Source organism: Azolla caroliniana, unplaced genomic scaffold (assembly GCF_043228905.1).
Source record: "Azolla caroliniana isolate FFs.n. ecotype wild unplaced genomic scaffold, voAzoCaro1.0.p SCAF_12, whole genome shotgun sequence".
Taxonomy (NCBI): domain Eukaryota; kingdom Viridiplantae; phylum Streptophyta; class Polypodiopsida; order Salviniales; family Salviniaceae; genus Azolla; species Azolla caroliniana.
The window spans coordinates 20,529,960-20,554,427 of record NW_028230447.1 but is presented as its reverse complement, the minus strand read 5'-3'; the positions used below and the strand labels follow the sequence as shown (position 1 = coordinate 20,554,427).

Genomic DNA, 24,468 nt, shown 5'->3' with positions numbered 1-24,468 from the left:
TCAAATCTAAACTTCACGCATAGTAGCACGACACATGAACACAACCAAGTTAAAACTAGCCTCTTGTATCAACTATAGAAGGGGGTGAATGCACGCGCCTTAGCCTTGATTGATGGCAAAATCTTGATCCATCAACATTCACACCACAAAAGACACTAGACTTCAATAGAGACGCCATCTAATACATAAAATGGTCTTATGCATTGGTAATGATGATAGAGGCATCACCCAATATATTATGCAATTTTGAAATTGGGCTAGTGCACAATATAAGCATACTACTACTCTTCACAAACATGCACATTATTTTCATTAACTACATGCTAGCCCGTCAACATTTTTGTAGTTGGTTGTATTCATTACTCCAAGAGAGTGAGATCGTGTAACATCCTAGTTGACAAATATCATTGCTATAATTGTCTCTAAACAATGGATTGGAATGGAGGGGTATAATAATACAAAAAATGCAACAGCTAACTACTACACAAGTTGCACACATTTTCCCACTATAGGGTATAATTCCACTAAGTTGGATATGATCTTACTCTGGAGGAGATTCGCAACATTCGAAGAAAAACTAGGTTTAGCGTATGTTGCACATTTCACAAGATTTGAAAATAGTCTTTCTTTAATCTCGAGAAAATTATTGCTAATCAGACGGATCACGAGCAATCGAGGTGTCGTCTTTCATCTTTCCTCCTAGCAAAAAGAATTTACTCTTAGAACCTTTCTTTCCTAGCTCAAAAAATTTACTCTTAGAAGCTTTCTTTCCTAGCACAAAAAATTTACTCTTAGAAGTTTTCTTTGGTAGCGTTGGTAATGTTGTTGGGGGAGTTGCGAGCAAAAACACAAGGCATAGTGGGTGGGTGGTGCGCTTTCACACACGGGGAAATGTTCATATAATTTGCACCTTTGCTTGAGGTACAAGGTAAAAGAAAATGAGTAAAGAAAAAGAAACAAAGAGAAAAATGTTGATTCTATAACCTTCTTTTCAAAGGAATGGGCAAACCAACTCCTCTCAAAAAAAACTGAAATGTCTTAATGCAAGGAACTAATGTTTACAAAAAAACAGAGCATTTCTTTATCTAATTCCTTTTGCATTATATAGCCCACTCTTTACCATGGCAACCAAGTTTGAGCAAGAATTTTGTTTGCAGCTAAATGAGCCCCTGCTCCAAATAGAGCCTTATAATGGTAGTAGTAGTAGTAGCATTAGTAGTAGTAGTAGTTGTTGTGATAGTAGTAGTAGTGTAGGAAAGATTAAACAAGCCTCAGATTTAGCTGTAGTTGAGGATTCTATTGATGTTGATTATAATAAGAGTATGGCATTTGTCACTAAGATTGATTGTTGGCCCAAAACTAGGTCCACTGATCAAACTTTGGATCAGCTCATTTCAACTCAATATCGGTCCATTGGAGGATGGAAAGCCGCCATGTTCTTGCTCGGTACACATACATAAATGTTCTATAGATACAAGCATCCAAACATGAATGCATACATCTACAGATACATATTATATAAGTACTACATGCATGCAATTTCCTTCCAAAGCTTGTAATGTTGATATGTTGTTGAAATCCAGTCATGCCACTGCTAGACACGTGATGTCGGGAAAAGTCCAAACTGTGGGTTGGATTGATGTGACAATGCATTGGTATTATTGCTTTGGATTGATATAATGATGTATTGGTATCGTGCTTTGGAATGATGTAATGATACATTGGTATAATGCTTTGGATTGATGTGGCAATGTGTTGGTATTTTATTTGGATTGAGGTCACAAGATAACATGTCACAGCTTTATAATGTAGGTGCACATTCTCTTCAATCGTTGGCCGTCTCGGGTTGCACTGTGAACTTGGTGATCTTCTTGTTGGACATGATGGATGAGGACAATGCATCCGCCTCCAATATTGTGACCAATTGGATAGGCACTTCTTTCCTCATGTCCGTGATTGGTGCTTCCATCGGAGACTCTTCCGTGGGTCATATGTGGGCTTCCGTGGTCTACCATATACTATTTGTTATGGTAAGTTGTAATAATATATTGTGTGCTCTCATATATCTTAGACATTTAGATGGCGCTATATGATTTCCACATCATCGAAGATTAGAATGTAATATTCTCTTTAAGTAATCCATCCATGATCTTTTTGTTACCATGTATGACATTCTAATGGCCAATTCCACGGGAAATACAAGAGCTTCGTACAAAGTTTGATGAAAAGTGCATCGGAAACCTCCATTTTACGGCGAAAATTTGGTCCTAAATTTCACTACGAAATTTGCATTGTTTGATGCGAGCTTCCTCTATATTGAGATTTTGAAACCCATGAATTTGTTGCTTACAAATCATTTCTCCAGGGCTTAATGGCATTCGCTCTTTTGGGGAGCATTATAGCCAATGAGCAAAGCACACAAACATCGCCAACTTCTTATCAATTTGTGGCCTTCTACGTAGCTCTTTACGCAATGGGGATCGGATCGGCATCATCTACTCCGAACATAGTCTCGCTCGGAGCCGGACAATTTGATTCCTTGAGCCACAAATCAGTGTTTGTGACCCTCTACATCGCATCAACCAATGTTGGGTTGTTACTAGCCACAACTTGTGTTTCCTATGTACAAAACCAAGGCAGATGGGCAATGGGGTTCGGAATGTCAGCAGTGTCAGGACTCCTTAGCCTCTTGTTGGTGCTTTTCGCCATACCGAGGATCCGGGATTCAAGAACCAATGGTGTAAATCCTCTCGCGAGGATTTTCCATGTGGTGATAAACATAACTTTTTGTGAAAGGTTTGGTTTACATGACTCCACCCTTGAAGATGTTAAGGAAGTGAAGAGTGTGGTGAGACTAATACCCTTTTGGGTATGTGGTGTATTGGTGTGCTCGGTGACTGCCCAAAAGAGTACATTCTTTGTGCTTCAAGGCACCACTATGGACAATAAAATAGGTTTCGTGTTTAAACTGCCTTCATCGTCCATGGGGCTATTTAGTTTTATCTCCGTAGTAGTGGGGGCACCATGTTATTCATGGGTCATTGCACCATTCATTAGGAAGACAAGAAAAAAGGATTTATCACCTATTGAAAGAATGGGAATAGGCCTCTTGATGGCTATAAGTGCATTCCTTGTCGCGGCCATTGTTGAGTCTCAAAGGCTAAGGATAGCCCACATGAGAAGTGTTAAATATGTAGGTTTAAAAGTTGTCGATGTTGATGATGATGTGGTCCCTATGAGCATTTTTTGGTTAGTGCCACAATATGTATTGGAAGGGTTGACTAATGTTTTCTTTGCCTGTGGGAACTTGGATTTTAACTACACTTACTCACCAGTTAGTATGCGAAGCCTTGCCACGGCGATATTCCTTTCAGGTATGGCTCTAGGGAATTTCGGGAGCACCTTCATTGTCCAAGTTGTCACCTCTATCACGAGTTGGATATCCGATGATTTGAACTCCAGTCACCTTGATTACTTCTATTGGCTCCTCGATGGCATTCTCTTGCTCACTTTTGCCCTCTTTGTCATGTTTTCCAAATGGCATCATACATCACTTGCACCCATGGAATTAAGATGATTAAGAGGTTCTATATATCAACGAATGTGATTTTTTGATGCATCCGTTGATATTGCATTAGAACAACTCACATACATTACTCACAAGGCTTGTGTATTTTCTATGATTTTGCCTTCTAGATCCCATGTGTCCATCAAGCTATGAGAACAAACTCAAATGCCCCATTGTTCTATTACTCAAGAGGTGGAAGCATTAAGGATTGATTAAAAAAAGGCATACTTATTATAATGGTTATGACTAACTCACATGGAGTATGAGGTCAATCTTAATAATATAATCGTGAGCAAGGAGTATTTGTTATGGTCGAGTAATCTTGGCTATTGACATAAAAAACCTCTAGTTTGACCTTGCACATAAATGAATAGGTTGAAGGACTTTGGTATTCATGAGACAAAACGATAAAATGTTAGCATTCGGCAGCATGGATTGCACATAATGAAGTCCCTTTGAGCCTTCGTTATTTATCTTCCTTGAAATAGTAAATGTAACAATTCTCATTCCAAATAACAATACACATCTACTTGCACATTTTGCTTTTCAAAGAAAATGCCATACATTCGATGGCTAAATCAAACAAAACTTTAGGGTCACGATAACCACAGTTAGATGCATGCTAACGCATGCAATTTTAAGTCATTGATCTCTTAATGTCATGTGACAACACATTGTAAAATTTAACAATAAATTTTAATTGATTGATCTCACACGTGAATCTTAATTCTACAACTATTAACATATCTTAACATGAATAGCAACATATGTTCTCTATTATTACATAGTACACTCAATATGCTCCCAAAGGTAATACCTCTTGCATATACATATATCCTGCAAATAGATTTATGCATTCCTAACCATTAAATCATCATTGAGCAATCTAGTTCCACCATATTATGGAAATAGACAAGCAAATTATTGTTAAAGATTTGACAGTTATTGACAAGCAAATTCATTTGAGAAGAAAAGAAATTTAGCAAAGTAATATTTATGGAATAAGGGGGAAAGATGTTGCAAACTTTGATTTGGGCATTTGGAAGGAAGAACTTTCTTAGAAACAATCTTGTTAGGAGAGGGATGAGTTGTTAATGACATGCAAAATGAGAACTTCTTCCTCTTTGTTGGAGTGACATTGTTGTTAACAATCGGCGAAGGTTCAATTCGGTTTGAGATTGTCAAAACCGAACCATTTAAAGAAATTCAAACCATTAAAACTGTGGTTTTGTGGTTCAGTTCGGTTTTCAACTTAGGTCAAAATTCAAATTTAAAATTAGAAAATATTTCATTATTTTAAATTTTAAAATTTCAAAATTTTAAAGATTTTCTTAAAATGTGAGAATCAGGCTTGAAAATGAAAAGATTGTTTAAAAAATATTTACAAATTTAAAAAAAATAAAAAACCATTAAACTGTATAAACCGCGGTTTCTAATTGTTGAAACTAAACTGAACCATTAAAAAAAACCTAAACTTGAACCAAACCGTTTAAACCGTTAAGTTGTTAAGCCGTAGTTCGGTTCGGTTCAAACCGAACTGTTACGGACTGTTAATTGTTGTTGAGAGTAAGATTTTGTGTGGTGAAGATTACATGTTTTCTATGAATCTCGGTTGAGGTGATTCTTGTGCCATTACCTAAGCCTTTTGAAGATACCTATTCGCATCGACAATGTGTTAAAGAGCTTGAATTTATGGGTTATTTTTTAGACTCCAAACTTGTTTTTCATGTGATCAAAGGACACTCGTAAAACATATTATTGATCAAACAAAGTTAACCCATCATTTCCTTGTCCATAATTTTGATGGATAAGAATTCTCCTCTCTCTATAAAATGCAAGGACTTGCAAAAGTATGTTGAGGTAATGTGCAAAACGTTTTTGATATGTGCTCAAGAATGAAGCAAGATGAGTCGTGGTTCTTGGCTAGCTTGAGAAAGCCAATAATTGAACCATATTTAGGTTTCTATAAAGGACACTCATGAAAAATATTATTGAGCTAACAACACTAAACCCTCATTTCGTTGTGTCTAATTTTGATGGATAAGAATTTTCCTTGTATGTAAAATGCAAGGACTTGCAAAGGATGTTGGGGTAATGCACAAAACTTGTTTGATATGTGCTTGTATGAAGCAAGGCTAGTAGTTGATAATATGTTTGGTTCTTGACTAGCTTGAGGAAGCCAATAAATGAACCATATTTAGGTTCATTCAAACTCTAATGTTTTGACAAAATGATGATCTTGGCTTTTTCACCATATAAGTGAAAAATAGATTGAATAACCCATCCTATATAGAGTGCATGATAATTGCTTGACTCCATATGCCACTTGGGAACATCCCAATTACCCTTTCTAGTAACCTTAGTTGCACTCTCCAATCATTGAATAAAGAAATTAAGTAAAGGAGGATGAATTAACCGTAGGACTACTTAAATATCACAAATTATTGAGACAAAGAAAATTCTTCACATCTCACATATAATTGAAAAAAATGCAATTATATAATGATATAATTGCTCGAATAGCACATCTCAATGCTCTTTCAAGAGGTTATTGAGAACAAAATATGTTAACAAAATTATTCTATGAGGAGAATGCAAAAGCACAAACACGAGGAGTTGAACCATGCAATTTATGTTTACAATATAAATTTTGATTTTTGTTGATCCCCGAATAACTTGTATTTATTTAGGCCTCCATTACTTAGGTCTAAAAAATGAAGTCTACCATTACATTAAATTGTTGGGCACATTGATGATGTAAGAATTTTTTTATTTTTTATTTAGAAAACATATATCCTTCCATTAGTTTTAAACAGCATATCAGCTACAAAATACAAAATGATGGAAAGGAAGTGATTATCCTTCCCCGACACATCTTGTGTAAGACATTGGCTAGCCATGAATCGTTCATTTGATAGACTTGATTTAGCACTTCCTCAATAGTTGAAACATACCATGATTTTGCATATGCTCAAAGCAAATAAATCTTCCACATCATGTTCATATTCAACATATCTAGATACCACCTTTGGGTCATCTAATCCTTGACAAACTTTACATGCATCCAATACACCATCACATTTACAAGGACCAAGCATCCTCTATTTTACATATTCAACGTAAAACTCAAGGAAAGCATTATGGTATAGAGGTCACTTTGTATGCCTCGATCCATGATTTCAGCATGTATGAACATGCCTTCCTGTAAAGCCATGTGATTGACACCCTCCTTGAGGGATCTCAGCCCATTGAATAGTTTACTTCCACATGTTGCATACATATCAATAGTGCTTCTACTGAGCATATCCAAGTTGATACCTAGCTTAGCGATGGCAATATGGATTTCCTTTCCTTTCTTTTAAATCAGATGTATTCGACCATGAAAATCACATGTTGAACGCAATATTTGAAGAACAATGACTCCATCCATCACATAAGAAGAAATAGAATTTTCCGAATGCATACGTAAGACCATCCTCCCCCCACCTGTTCAATGACTCCATCCCTCCCATAAGAAGAAATGGAATTCTGCATACACATCATTTAGCATATTAGTGATTACAAGATAATATTCCAAACCCTATTTTCAGATTTCACTTCTTATCCTTTTTCTACTGCTTGAAGGGCAAAATTCCAGATGCCATGTTGTCATTGTTTCTTTTGATATAAAACAACCCTAAGTTCATTCAAGATTCTGCTTTGACAATGTCTTTGAGGTCTATGGCAAGCCAAAGGTAATGACTTGATGCACGCCATAAGTAGCAATGCAATATTTACAAATTCTTGGGCCGATGCATACCACACAAACTTGTCTTCAGATCTATCACCTCTGCATAGCCCTATAGCTTTTAAGATGTTAAAAAGTTGCCAAGTGAAGAGCTCATGAATCAGATCTATCCTTACAAGATGAACTGATGTGTAAAAAACTTTCATACAGCTTATGTGACGCACGAATTCAATAAACTTTGCCTCAATTGCATATTGTCCACTCAATATCTTCAATTTATGGTTGTACCTTGTCATATGCTTTAATTTCAGAAACATTTCCCGCCCTTTGATCGACTTGATAGGTATCACAATTGTGCTCTACTAATGCTTCAAATGAAGTCACTTCTCCATGGTGGTTTAAGAAATCAAGGACTTTCTCACCAGGAATATTTATAATACCGATCATTTATAGATGATGTAAGAAAATTTATTAAGAGTGAGCTGACTTAGGGTTACCATTATTTAGGAAAATTCACACTCCCCTCTCCCCCCCTTTCCACACACACACACATTTTACTTGATGATGTGTTTTGTTATTGTTGTTGGTGTGTTACCCATAGTTAGCCCATTATGGCCCAATTCACTTAATACTTGTCCTCTACATTGGTGGTTAGGTAGCCCTAGTATCCATGTCTGATTTAGATCATAAGATCAAGAGACCTTATTTCGACTTTTGACCTCGACGAAATTGTCTGTGACCTCTTCTTAAGTAGGGTTGTACCTAAAGATATTACTAGCACCACAACATGATTGACCTCTTTCGGAACATGATTGACCTCTTTTTGGGCATAGAGATGTTAAAAAATTGTAGATCCTACTTTGCCTCTTTTTTGGCCGAGAATATTGACGTAGTTTGCATTTTAGCACAATCCAATGAAGTATTGCCCTAAGGTATTTAATTTACCTCTTTTTGAGTACGAATGAGTCTTAAGACATTCATATGATGAAATGTTCATCAAATCCATATTGGTTTTGTTTAGGAAGGATTGTACTAGGACTAGGAAATTTATCAACTCAAGCCTAAACTGAGCTGTTTAACCATTGTTAAACGGCTTGATTGTTTGACGGTTTAGTTTGGCTTGGTTTAGGCTTGAACTTTCTTAACCTGTTTGACATTGGTTCAATTTGGCTTGAGCCCTACTTAAACGCTCAAACTAGTTAAGCTAGTTAAGCCACACACACACACACACACACACACACACACACACATATATATATAGGTAGAGATATGAGAGAGAGAGAGAGAGAGGTAACATGTGCATACATTATCCCAAAAACTCAAAGAGAGGGAAAGAAAAATATAATTTTAAGACACAAAGAAATCACTAAATGGTTTAGCCTTGACCGGTATGGGCTCAACCGGTTTAGGGTTCAATACGGTTCAAGTTTGAACTCCTCTGAACTAATTAAGGCTTGATCGGTTTGGCTTGGACAATGCTAACTCGGTTAAGCCAAAACTAAACCATTGTCGATTCCTAGACAATACCGTGATAGACTAACTATTAAGTGCTAGCAAAATGAGTGGTTCCCTATTCCAACGGATTTGATTGAGATATAACAATAGAAGCAAATATTGTACCATCACTTAAGATATTAAATATCAAGCAATTCTAAGGACCATGACTTTAGGTGTTAAGTTTATTAAATATTAAATATCCCAAGCTTACTAATGCACCCAATATTCACACATAGTTCGAAGTTGTCGTTGTTTCAAACAATTTTTTTCAATGTAGACACGCACGTAAACTAGACAATTAACAATCACAATGGAAAATACACAATACAAATCAAAAGACTGACTAAATATCATGGCACACATACATCCCAAGCTTGGAAAATCTTGAAAAAATGATGACTTGACTCAAGTGGGTAAGGAGAAAGTAAGAAAAATAGGAGGATTGATAAGGATTAAGTGGGATAAGTAACGTGAAATATCTTAAGAATCTAAGATATTAAAAAGTGAAGGAAATATCATTAGCTTAATTGGTCAAAGCAATTGATGGTCAAAACAAGGTTTGTAAAGTTGAAATCTTGTTTCCACGAAAACACTACATTTTACTTTTGGAGGCCACATAAAGAATTGACCAGATACATTGAGCAAAGTGTCGTGTCTAAATAATAAAAAAGAATAGTGTCATAAGGGGTGGGGAGGAGGAACCGTCAAACTCCTATAAACGAAAACATAAGGTTTAGGGTTTTCTCAAGGTGCCTTCTTCTATGGTGTTTTTGTGAGTTTCTTGCTTTTTTATGAACTTTTGACATTGACTAGCTCAAGAAATTTAGGATTAGAAATAGGAAAGCTTTTACTTCATATGCATGTGGTCAAGAATCTTTTTTGAGGTTTTTGGGTTAGAAGAGATCAATTGGATGAGACGTGATTGAAATTTTGATCCCACCATCAAACTAATCTTCAATCAATTTGTTTAACTGTAGATTCCATCGAACTTATAAACATAGATTCTATAACCATCTATTAATCATCTTTGTTTAATAAATTATTCTATTAGAGTTGCCTAAGTTGGTGATTTTTGTTGCTTATAATTTATTGTGTGAGTTTACTAGCTCATGGAACCCCGCTGATGCACTTACAAGTAGTTTGCAAGTGATGTGCTTGGGCAAATTGGAGTGAGGGTAAGCCCTAGGGTTGTTCAAAGCAAAACTTGTTGGGGAAACTACCCATTAAATGATGGTTTATAACCTACAAACCAACAAGAGTTATTGGGATTTAATGAGGGGAATGGGATTCAAACTTATATCTCTAAATTGAACCAACCACAACTAAATGACAAGAATCTACATTTGAGGGGCTGCTACTTGGACCTTGGAATGAGTGACCCGCATGAGTAGATGCCACTTCTCCAAACTATTAGAATGAGTCATTCGGGTCACGTCATAGCCAACTAGAGCTACAAAGAATCTCGTTTTGTAGCTAGAGTTACGATTCTAGCTACAAGCCTTGGAAGTAACTCTCTTTGTGATTGATATCTACAAAGACAGAAACCCTAAACCCTCATGACAACCAATCAGGAAGAGAAGAGAGGAGAAGACAATGGGCCAACAACATTGGGTGATGTTTGTTGTTATTGTGTGTGATAAAATTTTCCTTTGTCATCATGCATCAATATACCAACCTTGACGATGAAACCGCCCCTACCGAAACTGGGTACAATTATCACACCTTTTCTTTTTACCCTATTTACTTGCAAGTTGCCATGATAGAAGTCCCTAAGAGTTTGAAGTACCGAAGATTATCTTTTCTTCTTCTAGAACTTTCCTCCCTCTCTTTCACTTTACACTTTCATGCCATTCCTCCTCTTATCCCTTTTCCAGAAGTAAATGTCTCCAAAATTTATCTCAATGCGTTCACATTTACTTTTATGCCTACACATACACTTGCATATACAAATACACGCCCACATATATCCATGAAAACACATACATCCACATACATATATTATATATATATAAGTACATTCTGATTCAAATATATGAGCAGACATATAACACAAACATAATCTTGTATATCCGATATGTTTTCATTACACGAAACAATCTTACACACAAAATACCACAAACAAGTGCACATTAATCCACAACTTTGCTCATCCCGCTCCCATAACTTCCATGTCCAACTACGAAAAGAAACATTACAAAAACCCATCTTCCCTAGTTCGAGAAGCTAGTGGTCCCATTGGAGCTTTCCCAACCTTTTTCGCAGATTTTCGCAGTACCACACATGCACAAGAGGTAGGTAGACTATCCAACATACACATGGACACGGTTGATATCCATTCAAGTGACAACAGACACACATAGAGACACCTCGACCTAACATACACACATATGCTCGAACGCATCGACACATACAAACATACTTAGTCTAGCATATACATGCATAATGATGATCAACATGTGAGACAAGTCATTACATTGAAACACATACATACATACATACATACATACATACATACATACATACATACATACATACACATACATACATACATACATACATACATACATACACATACATACATACATACATACATACATACATACATACATACATACATACATACATACAAACACATACATACATAAATACATACATACATACATACATACATACATACATACATACATACATACATACATACATACATACATACACACTGATACACTTAGTCAAAATGTGATATTGATAGGTATCCACACACGCGAGATTTGATAATATGAAAGACAAAACCATATCTACATTCTTTTACAACCAATTTTGGAACAAATTTCATATGGACAAAAATATTGACAAGTACTTTTTCCTGCTATAATGAAAGAATGAGAAATGTATAAAGCTCAATGACGATCCACATATAAACAAAACGAAGCAAAAATATGAAGAGTAATAACCCTAACCCTAACCCTAACCCTAGAATGAGAAAAGTATAAAGCTCAATGATGATCTACAATTAAGCAAAACGAAGCAAAAATATGAAGAGTAATAACCCTAAACCTAACCCTAGAATGAGAAAAGTATAAAGCTCAATGATGATCTACAATTAAGCAAAACGAAGGAAAAATATGAAGAGTAATAACCCTAACCCTAACCCTAACCCTAACCTTAGAAGTAGAAAAGTATAAAGCTCAATGATGATCCACAATTAAACAAAAGGAAGCAAAAATATGAAGAATAATAACCCTAACCCTAACCCTTACCCTAACCCTAACCCTAGCCCTAGCCCTAACCCTAACCCTAACCATAAGGATGATCTTCATAATAAATCTATTACCAGCTACTGGAATAGATTCATATGGCACGGTGGCTCCACGTTTGATGCATGGCTCAATGCAGGATCGGCTCAAGTAAATTTCCCATGAATCGATCCAACGATCAATAGAATTTCATGGTTAATGATGGACTGATTTGATTTGATCTGATTAGGTTGGGCAAGTAATACTGTCAATGCCGACATCTTATGCGCAGATGGGGTTTCGAGCGGGCGTCTTTTTCCATCTCCTTTATGCCTGTGTAGGCATGTGGACCTCTTACCTTCTCGCATGTCTGTACATGGAGTATCGATCTCGCAAAGAGAAGCAGGGCATCACATTCAACAAACACATCATTCAGGTGTAAATTTTTTATGCAGATTGGTGCACAATTAGTGGTATAAAATTCTTTAGGTTTCTATGTTAAATCCCTTTATAACAAGCATAAAAATTCCTGATTCAGCTTTGGAAGCTTAAATCATCAGTGAAAAAAATGCCCTAATCCTAACCTACAAATCCCCCAATTTTGGATTTGAGGAATCTGGTGATCTCTGACACCCCAAAAAAATTATCCCAATTGGAAAAAAAAATCTTTGGGCTCAATTTCGATTTACTACAGTTTTTGTCTGGCTAAAATTTTACTTCCGATTTCCTTAATCATCATCATTGCCTTAAATTGTATTGTTTATTAATCTTGGGGCTAACTAATTATGAATAATTATTGATGTTTTCGCCAGTATCACGAAGTGATGGGCGAGCTCGTCGGGCCATGGCTTCGTAATTTGTCTCTAATCTTTAATATCACAACAATGGCAGCCGTTGCTGTGGTTCAAATAATCGCTTGCGCAAGGTCCGATTCTATGATCATAAACAAGCTACTAATTAGCTGATTAATTAGACCCTAATAAATATTGATTCATCAAATTATTTCAATTCCTCGATAACTAATTGTAATATAAACGTGTGCTCAAGGTCGGATTCTATTATTTTAATTAGCTACTAATTAGTTGATTAGTTAGAACCTAATAAGCATTGATTCATCAAATTGTTTCAATTCCTCAATAACTAGTTATAATAAGATTCATGTGCGCAAGGTCGGATTCTACTATCGTAATTGGCCACTAATTAGTTGATTAAATTGACCCTAATAAGTATTGATTCATCAAATTATTTCAATTTCTCAATAACTAGTTCTAATAGTCACATGCACAATTTGGGATTCATAGAACCTAATAAGTATTGATTCATCAAATTGTTTCAATTCCTCAATAACTAGTTATAACACACATGTGCTCATGGTCGGATTCTATTATTGTAATTAGCCACTAATTAGTTGATTAATTAGACCCTAATAAGTATTGATTCATCAAATTATTCCAATTCCTCAATAACTATTTATAATAATCACATGCGCAAGGTCGGATTCTATGATCGCAATTAGCCAGCCACTAATTAGTTTATTCATTAGACTCCAATAAGTATAGATTCATCAAATTATTCCAATTCCTCAATAACTAGTTATTCTAAGTCAAGCACTCCTACATTGACTCTTGACTTGAAAAGTCACTCACTTTACTATGTTTGACTAAATGGAGAAAAGTTTATGGTTTCAAAATTTTACAAAAATAGGCTCCTAAACTCTCTATGCTTTACCATATTGTTTTGTTTTATATGCTTAGCCATAGGTCAAGCACTCCTACATTGACTCTTGACTTGAAAAGTCACGCACTTTACTATGTTTGACTAAATGGAGAAATGTTGATGATTTGAAAATTTTACAAAAATAGGCTCCTAAACTCCCTATGCTTTACCATATTGTTTTGTTTTATATTCTTAGCCATATATTTTGACCGATGCGATGTAGTGACGCCTACTATCTCAATTCGAGCCTCAACAAGAGATCATGGGCCCTCGTGTTTGGGGGTGTCTCAATGGTCACACTTTTCCTGCCCTCCTTCCACAACTTTAGGATCTGGTCCTTCGTTGGCATCTTGACTACCACTTACACCGCGTGGTTCATGCTCATCGCATCCCTCCTTCATGGCCAGGTATGAGCTCATTGCCCACAAGTAATATCCTACTACCTCGCTTGCTATAGCACTCACATTGCTCCTAAAACCCTGTTCACATTAATATTTTGGTAGGATGGTTTCAAGATCAGTATGTACATTAAAATGTCATGCTTCTCATGCAGAAAAAGATGTTCATATAGTTCACTAGATTATTTCGAGATACCTCATTCTGACTTTGGCATGTTCACATGCTCATATTAGTTAATGACATGCATTACATAAGAGCTCACACAACCTAAGAATTGGTCCGTTGCGAATGTTGTTGACTCAAACTGAGTAATATGCATATTGCACTCTTTTGATCTATTGTCAATGTGCATATGTAATAAATGAGGGTAAAGAGTGTTAGTTGAAAGTCCACTTCAAAACATATACCCTTGATAATATATCTTGAACTTCAAATGTCAAATAATTTCGTAATTTATAGATCATGATGTGATGTCTTTGTTACATGTATTCTGTTGTTGTGAAATATTTTCCAAAAATATTGCTTGGGGTCTCCCAAGTGAAAAGGCATAGAAGATAGATTTCATCTTTCAAATAGCTAATATTCGTTTTGGAGAACTTGTGTATGGATAGGATCCAGGTGTGAAACACTCTGCACCCCAATCATTACAATCATTCTTCACGGGAACTACAAACATACTCTTTGCCTTTGGGGGACATGCTATCACTATGTAGGTATAACTTTAAGATTGAGAAAATACTAAATGCTAGAAAATGAAATCCTTTATTGACATGAACTTGAATGTAATTGGATATTAGAGAAATCATGCACGCAATGTGGAGACCCCGTGCCTACAAGTATGTGTACGTTGCAGTTGTTATGTATGTCTTGACAATCACACTACCACATTCCGTAGCAGTATACTGGGCTTTCGGGGATGTCCTCATCACTCATTCAAATGCATTTTCGGTTTTCCAAAAGTCATTACCACGAGATATTGGCCTAACCTTCATGATTATACACCAGGTATTTTAATCCAATTAAGTTTCTCTATGTGAATAAGTACCTGTAATTTTAGTCGATGTTAAGTGATTCTCCAAGGGTGAAAAAGAACTAGTATATGTGTGTGTGTCTCAAAAGATCAAACATTCGTTTCAAAGGCACACAAAAAGATGCCCACAAGGTGTTGCATTCTTATATCATGTTTGCGTTTTATCATCAAAGAAGTATTGTTAGATCCTCGTGTGCGAAACATGTCTAAAAGACCCACGTACATATATGGAGATTCCACCTTGTGGCAAATTGTAATGTTTACCAACCCAAACACCTCTTTAATATGTATCCCAACATATATATCCTTTTATCTACCATGGATTATCTAAATAAATTTATTGCAAGGCCCTTGGAGGCATTAACTACATATTCCTACCGTAACAAACAATAGATGGTAATAGTAAAAAAACCATCATTGGTCATGTCTTGTCCACACCAAGATTTGATCTAATGAGGGGATGAATAATACACACATTCTTGTGGTATCACATAATTAATTATATAAAAAAGAAGGAGAAAGAAAGCATTCCATTCTATGATACCTTAGGGTGTGGCTTAAGAACTCTGAACAGAGGATTGAGAATTAGCTCAGGAGGAACTGAATAATGTTGTCCTTAGCTTGCTAGGCTCCAATGAAATAAAACTCTAATTGATACCCTAGAATGACATGGAACACAAGTAAAAAGATTGAAAAGATAGTTTTTGAAGAAATGGTTTGGAGGATGGGACACATTACACTTGCTTCATAGTGGATCAACAATTCCTTTGTGAATGATACCTCACTTATTGGAAAGGTATGAATGAAGGCTTACATTTCACAACATATGTTACATCAAACTACAAGACCATATTCTTCTCTAGGTTGGAAAATTGCATAGATTGATGAATGCTAGAGCTCATCCCTTTGTTCGTCGTTCACACCATCACACTTCTAAATGACTTGGCTCACACTCTTCAATGCGAGATGCGGTGTTGGGGCACATACCAAGAGATTCCCAAATGCATTATTTTTACGGAAGGTTCTTGAGTCTAGTATCACACTCTACTACAATACTCCATCTTCAATTAAATTCGAGTTTGCCTTCCCTACATTCTCAATTGGGAGCTATTCTATTAGAGTCATGATGCACAGTCATAATTGTAACATACATGAGTAAAAATCTTGAACATCAAGGGCTAAAAATACATAATATTTGAAAATGTTTTACTTTGATCACATCATATTTGAACTTTGGGGATTGGGGATTTCAAGTAAAATATAACTCTCATGTATCTTCAACTTTGTCTTTCACTGTTGCTATGAAGTCTTGTGATTCATTACTTTATACCCCTTTCATGTAATCATGCTTCCTATTGGAGTTTAGATTGATTCAAAGAATATCACATTTTCTTTATGTGGGTTAAGGGACTTTTACGAGATCATGACTTTAACGCTACATATTATGATAATAAAGTTATAAACTTCTTGTTAGTGTTATGGATCAATCATTCACTATTAAATACATGTTATTACATGCAGCATTCGTTAGGATATTTGTTATATTGTGCTCTTGGTATACAATCATAAAATCACCTATAATTGAATAAAAACTTGGTTGTAATAATTTGAATATGTGACATATATTGTCTTTGGTAGTAGGTACTATAGTATATGTAGTTGGTTTTCATGTGTTCCCTATACCAATTCACATAAATAAGTTATTATTTTTTGCTTGAATAAATCGAAAGATTTTTTATGTGAGAAAAGATTTATTGATAATTATGTTTTTAATTGATAAAAAGGTATGACAAAAACTTCAACTTCAATGTTTGAAAATGAACCTCAAGCTAACTTTAAATCCATGTAGGCAATTGCTTTTGGGCTCTATATTATGCCCCTAAATTTCATGTGGGAAAAAGTACTTGGAGTTCATGAAGGGCGTTACCTTCTTCGAGTTATTGCAAGAATTCCGATAGCTTGCCTTTTATGGTTTTTGGCACTTTTGATTCCTTTCTTTGGGCCTCTTAACTCACTCATCGGAGCCTTCATAATGAGCTTCTCGGTTTACATTATTCCATGTATTGCTTACCTTATAGTTTTCCAAAACCCGAAGTCACGTGAGGTATTATCACAACACTTCAAGTTATGGATGCAAAATATTTTTATACATGTTATGCCGTTTTTGAAGAAAATGATACAATTTGTGCAGGATGCTATTGAAAAACCTTGGAAATGGATGACATATTGGAATTTCATGGTCCCCTTTAACATATTGGTGATATGTGTGTTGTTCACATTGGGATTTGGTTTCGGAGGCTGGTCGAGCGTCCACACACTTATCAAACAACTTAAAACATTTGGTTTATTTGATAAATGCTACCAATGCTCATTGTAAATTAACTTGTCTACTCATTGGTCTTTTGGATACAATGTTTTAAACGAATCAAAACTAGATCTCACTAGAAAACCTTCAACTTAAATATCTAGTGATATGTGTGTTGTTCACATTAGGATTTGGTTTCAGAAGTTCTCCGAGCATCCACACAGTTATCAAACAACTTAAAACATTTGGATTATTTGATAAATATTGCCAATGTTCGTTATAAATTAACCTCCTAGTCATTGCCGATTAAATATTCAAACGAGGTCTTTTGGAAGGTATTTTTTTCCCGAGAAAAAGCTACTTCCCATAAGTTAGGTGAATCACATACATAGATCAGGCTATGCACACTCTAAGTATCTATAGATACTCTACTATTTATAAGTCGTTTTCATATATATTTGGCATCATTGTGTGACACCTTAGATATAAAAGGGGGAAATCGTTGTCCACATAACACAAACGACTACGTGACAAAACCTGTTATTTTTCAACAAGTATCAAAACACATTTAACCAAGTATCAAAACACAACTAGCAAGCTTCTCAACGCAACTAGACAGTGATACTCTTTATGTGTAGTGACACATTTATCTTTCCCAAACTCGTGAATGTTGACAATAATATTGGGATAATATTGTGAAATGCACATAAGAGAACAAAACCAGTCTCCTTAGATTCTTACTTCTTAATCAATTTAAAGTTGATACAACGGAACCCATTTGGGTTGGCTTGGCTAAAAAGGGTGTGGTAAAAGGGGGGGTCATTTTGGGCACACACATCCTAAAAAGGGTGTGCTAAAAGGATGGGTCAACTTGGGTACGTGCATCCTAAAAAGGGTGAGCTAAAAGGGTGGCACAAAGGAACACATGCACGCCACATTTCCCCCCTGCGAGAAATAAGAGATTGAGGGGCATGAACAAGAACAAGAACAATGGCTTGTCGAAGGAGGGGGAGCATCTGATGGCAAGTTTCAAATGGAAATCCATGGATGATTCTAGTGCGAGGTGAGGGTTACACCCATAGAATGCTCGAAAATGGTTGATTTATGCAGCCATCTCGTGTTTGAGGGTCTTGTTGAGGCATTTGGTGAAGATGGCGTGGGGATGTAAACATATACGGACACATAGTTGAGTTGCAACGACGTTGAGGACATCCCCGTAGAATTGTTCGCCTTGATAGTTGGACGAGGCTAGTGATGGAAACCAAGCTATCAATCGGCGAATAGAGATCAATCACTCCCGTGTACTGAGGGCCACCTAGACTTTGTTGAGGTGGGGGACAGGGGGGCTATCGTGTCGGAGGGGGATCGAGGAAAGATCATATGGCGACGAAGATCAATCACTCATGTGGATTGAGGGCCACCTGGACTTGGCTAAGGTGGGGGACAAGAGGGCTATCGTGTCGGAGGGGGATCGAGGAAAGATCATATGGCGACGAAGATCAATCGCTCCTGTGGACTGAGGGCCACCTGGACTTGGCTGAGGTGGGGGACAGGAGGGCTATCGTGTCAGAGGGGGATCGGGGAAAAGATCATTTGGCAAAGAAAGATCAATCACTCTTGTGGACTAAGGGCCACCTAGACTTGGCTGAGGTGGGGGACAAGAGGGCTATTGTGTAGGAGGGGGATTGAAGAAACTCATGGGACAAGAAATTAGTGGGCAGCCTAAGGTGAGGGGGAAGAGTTGGTGGGGCAAGACATAAAAGTGGTGTGAGAAAGTGAGAGTGTCTAAGGTGAAGGTGTAGTGGGCTTGCGTGCTAGAGAGATATAGATGGCGATCACAAAAAAAGACTTGGATGGACGAAGCGATGGATGTCGGGAGGCCTGACTAGTGAACTAAGGCGGTGCTAATGGAAGAGATACTACTACAAGAGACTAACAAGAGTGTCGGTGACGGTGGCGAGGGCGATGCTACCTACGAAGAGGAAGAGGTGGATCCTTGGATGTGGGGGCTAGTACCCGTCATCTCCAACAATATGTGAAATGCACATAAGAGATCAAAACCAGTCTCCTTAGCTTCTTACTTCTTAATCAATTTATAGTTGATACAATGGAACCCATTTGGGTTGGCTTGGCTAAAAAGGGTGTGCTAAAAGGGTGGGTCAACTTGGGTACGTGCATCCTAAAAAGGGTGAGCTAAAAGGGTGACACAAAGGAACACATGCACACCACAATATCAATAAGCAACGCTTCACTATTAACAATGTTGAGTTTCGTAATAATTGATTTTAGAGGTATTTCAAATCTTCAACATATTTTATATCTTTATGTGAGCTTTTGTCACCACACTTGCAATTTCTTCGCGAATAATGGCCATGAATTGAATTATTGCTAGTTCAAGAATGCGAAACCAACCACCCCATCATTTTTACACTTTTGTAGAAAATTCATTGCTTTAAGCTTTTAGCGTCATTCTATTTCATTTCTTAAGTTTGTGGAGGTTGATCTCCAAGTTCTTTGTTTGTTTTTTGGTTTCAACCCAAGTATCCCCTCGTCCTTTAACTAAGTTTATTAGAGCTCAACAAGCTAAGAATAATAAGTAAATTTGGAGATGAATTAGGATTTCAGTTATAATAGGACAAGGGATGTGAATTGGGGACGTTCAAGACAATAACTAACACACTTGGGATTTGAGTAGAGATCTTGATGAATCCCAATATTTATTTTATAAACACTTACTTACACATGCACAAGTCGAGCCTAAGTCTAAGTGAGATCGAAAAGCAAATAGTTTTTAAGGAAAGTTAGGATGAGAGAGAATTGAGAATTTTTGTTTGTAATTCATTTGTAATTGTAAAGAATCGGATATGATTCTGTGTAGTGGAAGAGATGTGTGTTATATGTGTGTGTTTGTGGAAAGAGGAGAGGAGAGGAGAGAAACACAAGATAGATAAAAGAAATGAAGTACTCAAGAAGATGTATATTAACAAGGAGAATATCAAGTACAAAAATATGGCATTACAAGGGAGAATAACCGACTCTTTATAAAGTAGGAGGAGGGCGCTTTATATAAGGTCACCTTCTCTCTTCATTAACTCACTAAAACACCCACTCTCTCTCTAGAACTATAGAAGCTCATGGGTCATGGGGAATGTGGAAACTCATTAGTTATGTGTCATAGAATATGATTCTATGACACATTGTTAATGTGTAGAAAGGAGTGGTGACTTTTGACCTTTGAATGCTCATAGATTCTCAAAGGTGTGTTCACACACTAGAATAAGTTGAGCTTGATTCTCAACACGCCCCCTCAAGCTCAACTTTGGGTTGGCGTCGTTTAGTTGATGTCCGCTTCGGCTGGTATCTGGTCTGAACGGTGTCTGGTTTGTACTTATCTCAAGGTTGGCAAGTCAAGGACTGTCAATCCAAGGTCTGACATGAATTGCCGAAGCTTGTCAGCTCCTAGGGCTTTGGTGAAGATGTCGGTTGTCTGAAGATTCGTGTTGATGTGTCGATGGTTGACATCTTTAGCCTAAATGCGCTCTCGAATGAAATGATAGTTCACTTCAATATGCTTCGTGCATGCGTGGAACACTAGGTTCCAAACCAGATGAATTCTGCTCATGTTGTCACAGTATAGGGGAATATGATCCTTGATGGGAACGCCCAAATCCTTCAAGATTCTCTTTAGCTAGACGGCTTCACATGCAGCCACAATTGCACCCCTGTATTCGGCCTCTATGCGCGAAAGTGCAACAGTCGGCGACTTCGTACTACTCCAGGATATTGCGCCATTGCTGAGGGAGAAAAAAAATCCGGAGGTCGATTGACAATAGGCCTTATAGCCGGCCCAATCGGCATCTGTGTACCCCTCGAGTCGAATTGGTGTGGCTGATTTGTAGAGAATGCCACAATCCATCGTGTCACGCACGGATCGTAACACTCGCTTAGCGCATCCAAGTGAATGTCAGGTGGTTTTTGCATGAATTGGCTAAGGTGACCTACCGGGTAGCTGAGGTCGGGTCGAGTGATTGTGAGATAATGTGGCTCCCGATCAGTTTTCGATAATGAGTCGGCTCGCACTCTTCCGTGCTAGAGTCAGTAGCTAGCTTTAGGTTCTGATTGAGAGAGGTTGCCACCCTTTCGCTGCTGCAAGCGCTATCACGATCTACACAATTGTCATCTTTGCCATAGTCAACTCCATGTGTCTGTGCATAACCTTTTCCTATGAGTCGAGCTTTGTAGCGGTTGACGAAGCCGTCAACATTATACTTCACCTTGAATATCCATCTGCAACCGATTGCCTTCTTGTGTGGTGAGTGGGGGGCGAGATCCCATGTCTCGTTCTTGCATAGTGTGTGTGCATCTCCTTGTTCATTGCTTCGACCCATCGTAGATCCTTGGTTGCCTCGGAAAAAATTGCCGGTTCTCAAACTATTGCCACCTTCATCATAAAGGCATAGTGATATGCCATATAGTCGTTGTAGCCGAATCGGCTAACCAGATTCTTTTCTCGGGTGGAGCGACAAAGTTTTTCGTGTGCCGATGTGAGTGCTCTCTTAACTCCGGGTGACCTCATAAGAGGCACATCAAAGGCACCAAAGTCATTGTCGAGTGAGTGAGTTGATTCATTGCCGTCTTCATATTCCGGCATTTTGGCTGTCCCTTTGTCCATCTTTGGACTCAGTCGAGATGTGCTTTGGTCGCTTGGAGGCTCTTGAGGTCCACTCAATGTGGTTGAGATCGGACTCTCGTAGGGTATTGATCTTAGTTGATCATCGTCTTCTGTGTTGTCAAGGTCGTTTGTAGATGGTTCGGGAGGAGTTAGCTCAGGTTCGTACCATGACACCAATTCGTCAAAGACTACATCCCGACTTACGTCAACCTTCTGAGTTGAGGGGTTGAAGCATTTGTACCCCTTTTGCTCCAGTGAGTATCCTACGAGGATACATTTCTCCGACTTGGGATCTAGCTTTTGCCGCTTTTTGTCAAGGATTTGAACATATGCAATAAAGCCGAATATCCTTACATGGGATAGATCTGACTTCTTTTCATAGTACTTGAGGGGTAAGCCGAATATCCTTACATGTGAGGGGTAAGTTCGTGCACGTTGGATGTTGTACATTGGTTCATTAGATAGATGGTTGTGCATGCTGCTTCGGCCCAATAAGACTTCAACATGTGCTTTTTGTTCAGCATGGCCTGTGCTACTTCAAGGATGTGTTGATTCTTTCATTTGGCTACTCCATTCTGTTGTGGTGTATATTGACACGAAAAATCTCGATTGGTTCCTTCTTGTCGAAGGTATGCCATGAATGCATCGGAGAAGTATTCCTTGCCTCCATCTGATCGAAGACATCGTACATGCCGACCTGTTTCCTTTTCTACTCCACTTTTGAATTTTTGGAAGTGGGCAAACACCACTCTTCTGCCTCATGGGGAAGATCCAGGTGTGCCTAGAGAAGTCGTTGATAAAGGTCACGTAATATCGGCATCCGCCAAATGTAGCCATTTGGGCAAGTCCCCACACATATGAGTGGATTATGTTTAGTAGACCTTTGGTCACGTTCCTCTCCTTCGGGAATGGGTGTCGATGTTGCTTGCGGAATTGGCAAGCTTGGCATACTCCTTCAATCTCTTTCTCTTTGAATGTAGGGAGTCCAATGACGGCACCATTCGATTGCATTGTCTTAAGTTTATTGAGATTGATGTGGTCAATCCCCTTGTGTCACAACTCTATGTTTGTGTCGGCTTTGAGGCCCTTTGCAAACATGGCCAATTTTACCTCATTCAACTTGAGGATAAACATTCGGCCTTCCCTTCAACTACGAGTGATGAGTTGACCTTCCTTCTCTATGAAACAACCACCTTGGTTGAATCAGACTTCCATGCCTTCCTCCATAAATTGGCCGATTGAGACCAAAGTTTTCGTTATGGTTTGTACATGCAAGACGTTTTTGATGCAAGTTCGTTCGCCTTCTTTCCCGAATGGGACATTGCCGATGTGCCATATTGAATGAGCGGTATCATCTCCGGTCTCGACATAGCCAGGTCAATCTGGCTCTCGAAGGTCTCAAAACCATTCTTGATGAGACGTCATATGGTTCGAAGCACCGGAGTCGACGAACCACACATCTTCCAGACCGGAGGCACTAGATGAAGTAGAAGCCAACATAGAATTTGCACTATATCTTATCACTAACATTCCGCATGGTCTTCTGGTCGGAATTGGTGGCGTATGTTAGAGACATAGACTAATGTAAGCATTAGATAAGGATAGAATATAGATGAATAGATAAAAAGGAGAGAGAGAAAGAAGGGTGCCGATCCACCCGACCACCCCCAAGCGAAGGGATCGAGACGGACTCGAGCCTCAATCGCCGTCCCATACCACCGCCGTGGCGTCGAGTCGTACCTGGTGTTGGCGCACTCGCTACAAGAGTTGACCCACCACAAGACAGAGTCTCGATGTAGTCAACAAGATAATGAAATGAGGGTAGCTAGGCCTCTATTTATAGCGATACCCAAGTCCCCCAGCCATGTTCACACTTGGCCTAATGGGTTGTCTCAATCCCGAGGATTTAAAAGTAATCGTCCCCTTCTTTACACTCTCGTTTAACCCTCACACTTATCCACGTGTATAGAATACTACGGTAAATTCTCACCACGGGATATTATATGGTCATGCCCGTAACAGCGTAACTGGTTAGTTGTCGGCTAGTGGAAGCTGACTCACGCTTCTTCTTTCATCACTGTCCTTCGTGGTGGCTGATTTTTCCGCAATATCCGCATTCGATTGAGTTTTGTCATCTTGGACCGGCATGGAAGCTACCCCTTCTTCCGAACATTTCTCGATTGTTTTCGCTTTCTTGCCGAAATTGGGAGTTGCTTTCATAGGTCAAACCACGTCCGCCTCGTCCTTGGCTGAATCGGCCTCTTCTAGCACGACCGCATCCTCTTCCTCCATCCAAGTGTGTGTACAACATGTGGCCTTCT

General features: G+C 38.0%; 2 protein-coding genes across 2 annotated transcripts; both read left to right on the top strand.

Moving 5' to 3' along the window:
* Positions 1–1,027: 1,027 nt before the first annotated feature.
* LOC147857450 (protein NRT1/ PTR FAMILY 8.1-like) lies at positions 1,028–3,678 on the top strand. The gene is made up of 3 exons (XM_087328656.1): positions 1,028–1,446; positions 1,813–2,030; positions 2,366–3,678. Exons 1-3 carry the CDS (start codon positions 1,122–1,124, stop codon positions 3,575–3,577), a joined length of 1,755 nt encoding a protein of 584 aa, XP_087184782.1. The 5' UTR covers positions 1,028–1,121; the 3' UTR covers positions 3,578–3,678.
* Positions 3,679–11,719: 8,041 nt separating this feature from the next.
* LOC147857449 (auxin transporter-like protein 3) lies at positions 11,720–17,763 on the top strand. Its single transcript, XM_087328950.1, has 9 exons — positions 11,720–11,953; positions 12,032–12,196; positions 12,276–12,461; positions 12,838–12,950; positions 13,965–14,148; positions 14,752–14,849; positions 14,938–15,145; positions 17,020–17,274; positions 17,362–17,763. The coding sequence occupies exons 1-9, from the start codon at positions 11,915–11,917 to the stop codon at positions 17,545–17,547; spliced, it is 1,434 nt and encodes a 477-aa protein (XP_087185076.1). The 5' UTR covers positions 11,720–11,914; the 3' UTR covers positions 17,548–17,763.
* Positions 17,764–24,468: the final 6,705 nt, after the last annotated feature.

What these genes read in the sequence shown, in the direction of transcription:
- LOC147857450 (XM_087328656.1), top strand. Translation starts at nt 1,122, where the DNA reads ATGGCAACCAAGTTTGAGCAAGAATTTTGTTTGCAGCTAAATGAGCCC. An exon ending in AGCCGCCATGTTCTTGCTCG is followed by an intron (nt 1,447 to 1,812) that starts GTACACATACAT and finishes TTTATAATGTAG; the next exon opens with GTGCACATTCTCTTCAATCG. An exon ending in ACCATATACTATTTGTTATG is followed by an intron (nt 2,031 to 2,365) that starts GTAAGTTGTAAT and finishes TCATTTCTCCAG; the next exon opens with GGCTTAATGGCATTCGCTCT.
- LOC147857449 (XM_087328950.1), top strand. Translation starts at nt 11,915, where the DNA reads ATGAAGAGTAATAACCCTAACCCTAACCCTAACCCTAAC. An exon ending in CAAATAATCGCTTGCGCAAG is followed by an intron (nt 12,951 to 13,964) that starts GTCCGATTCTAT and finishes GATGCGATGTAG; the next exon opens with TGACGCCTACTATCTCAATT. An exon ending in CCTTCATGATTATACACCAG is followed by an intron (nt 15,146 to 17,019) that starts GTATTTTAATCC and finishes AAATCCATGTAG; the next exon opens with GCAATTGCTTTTGGGCTCTA.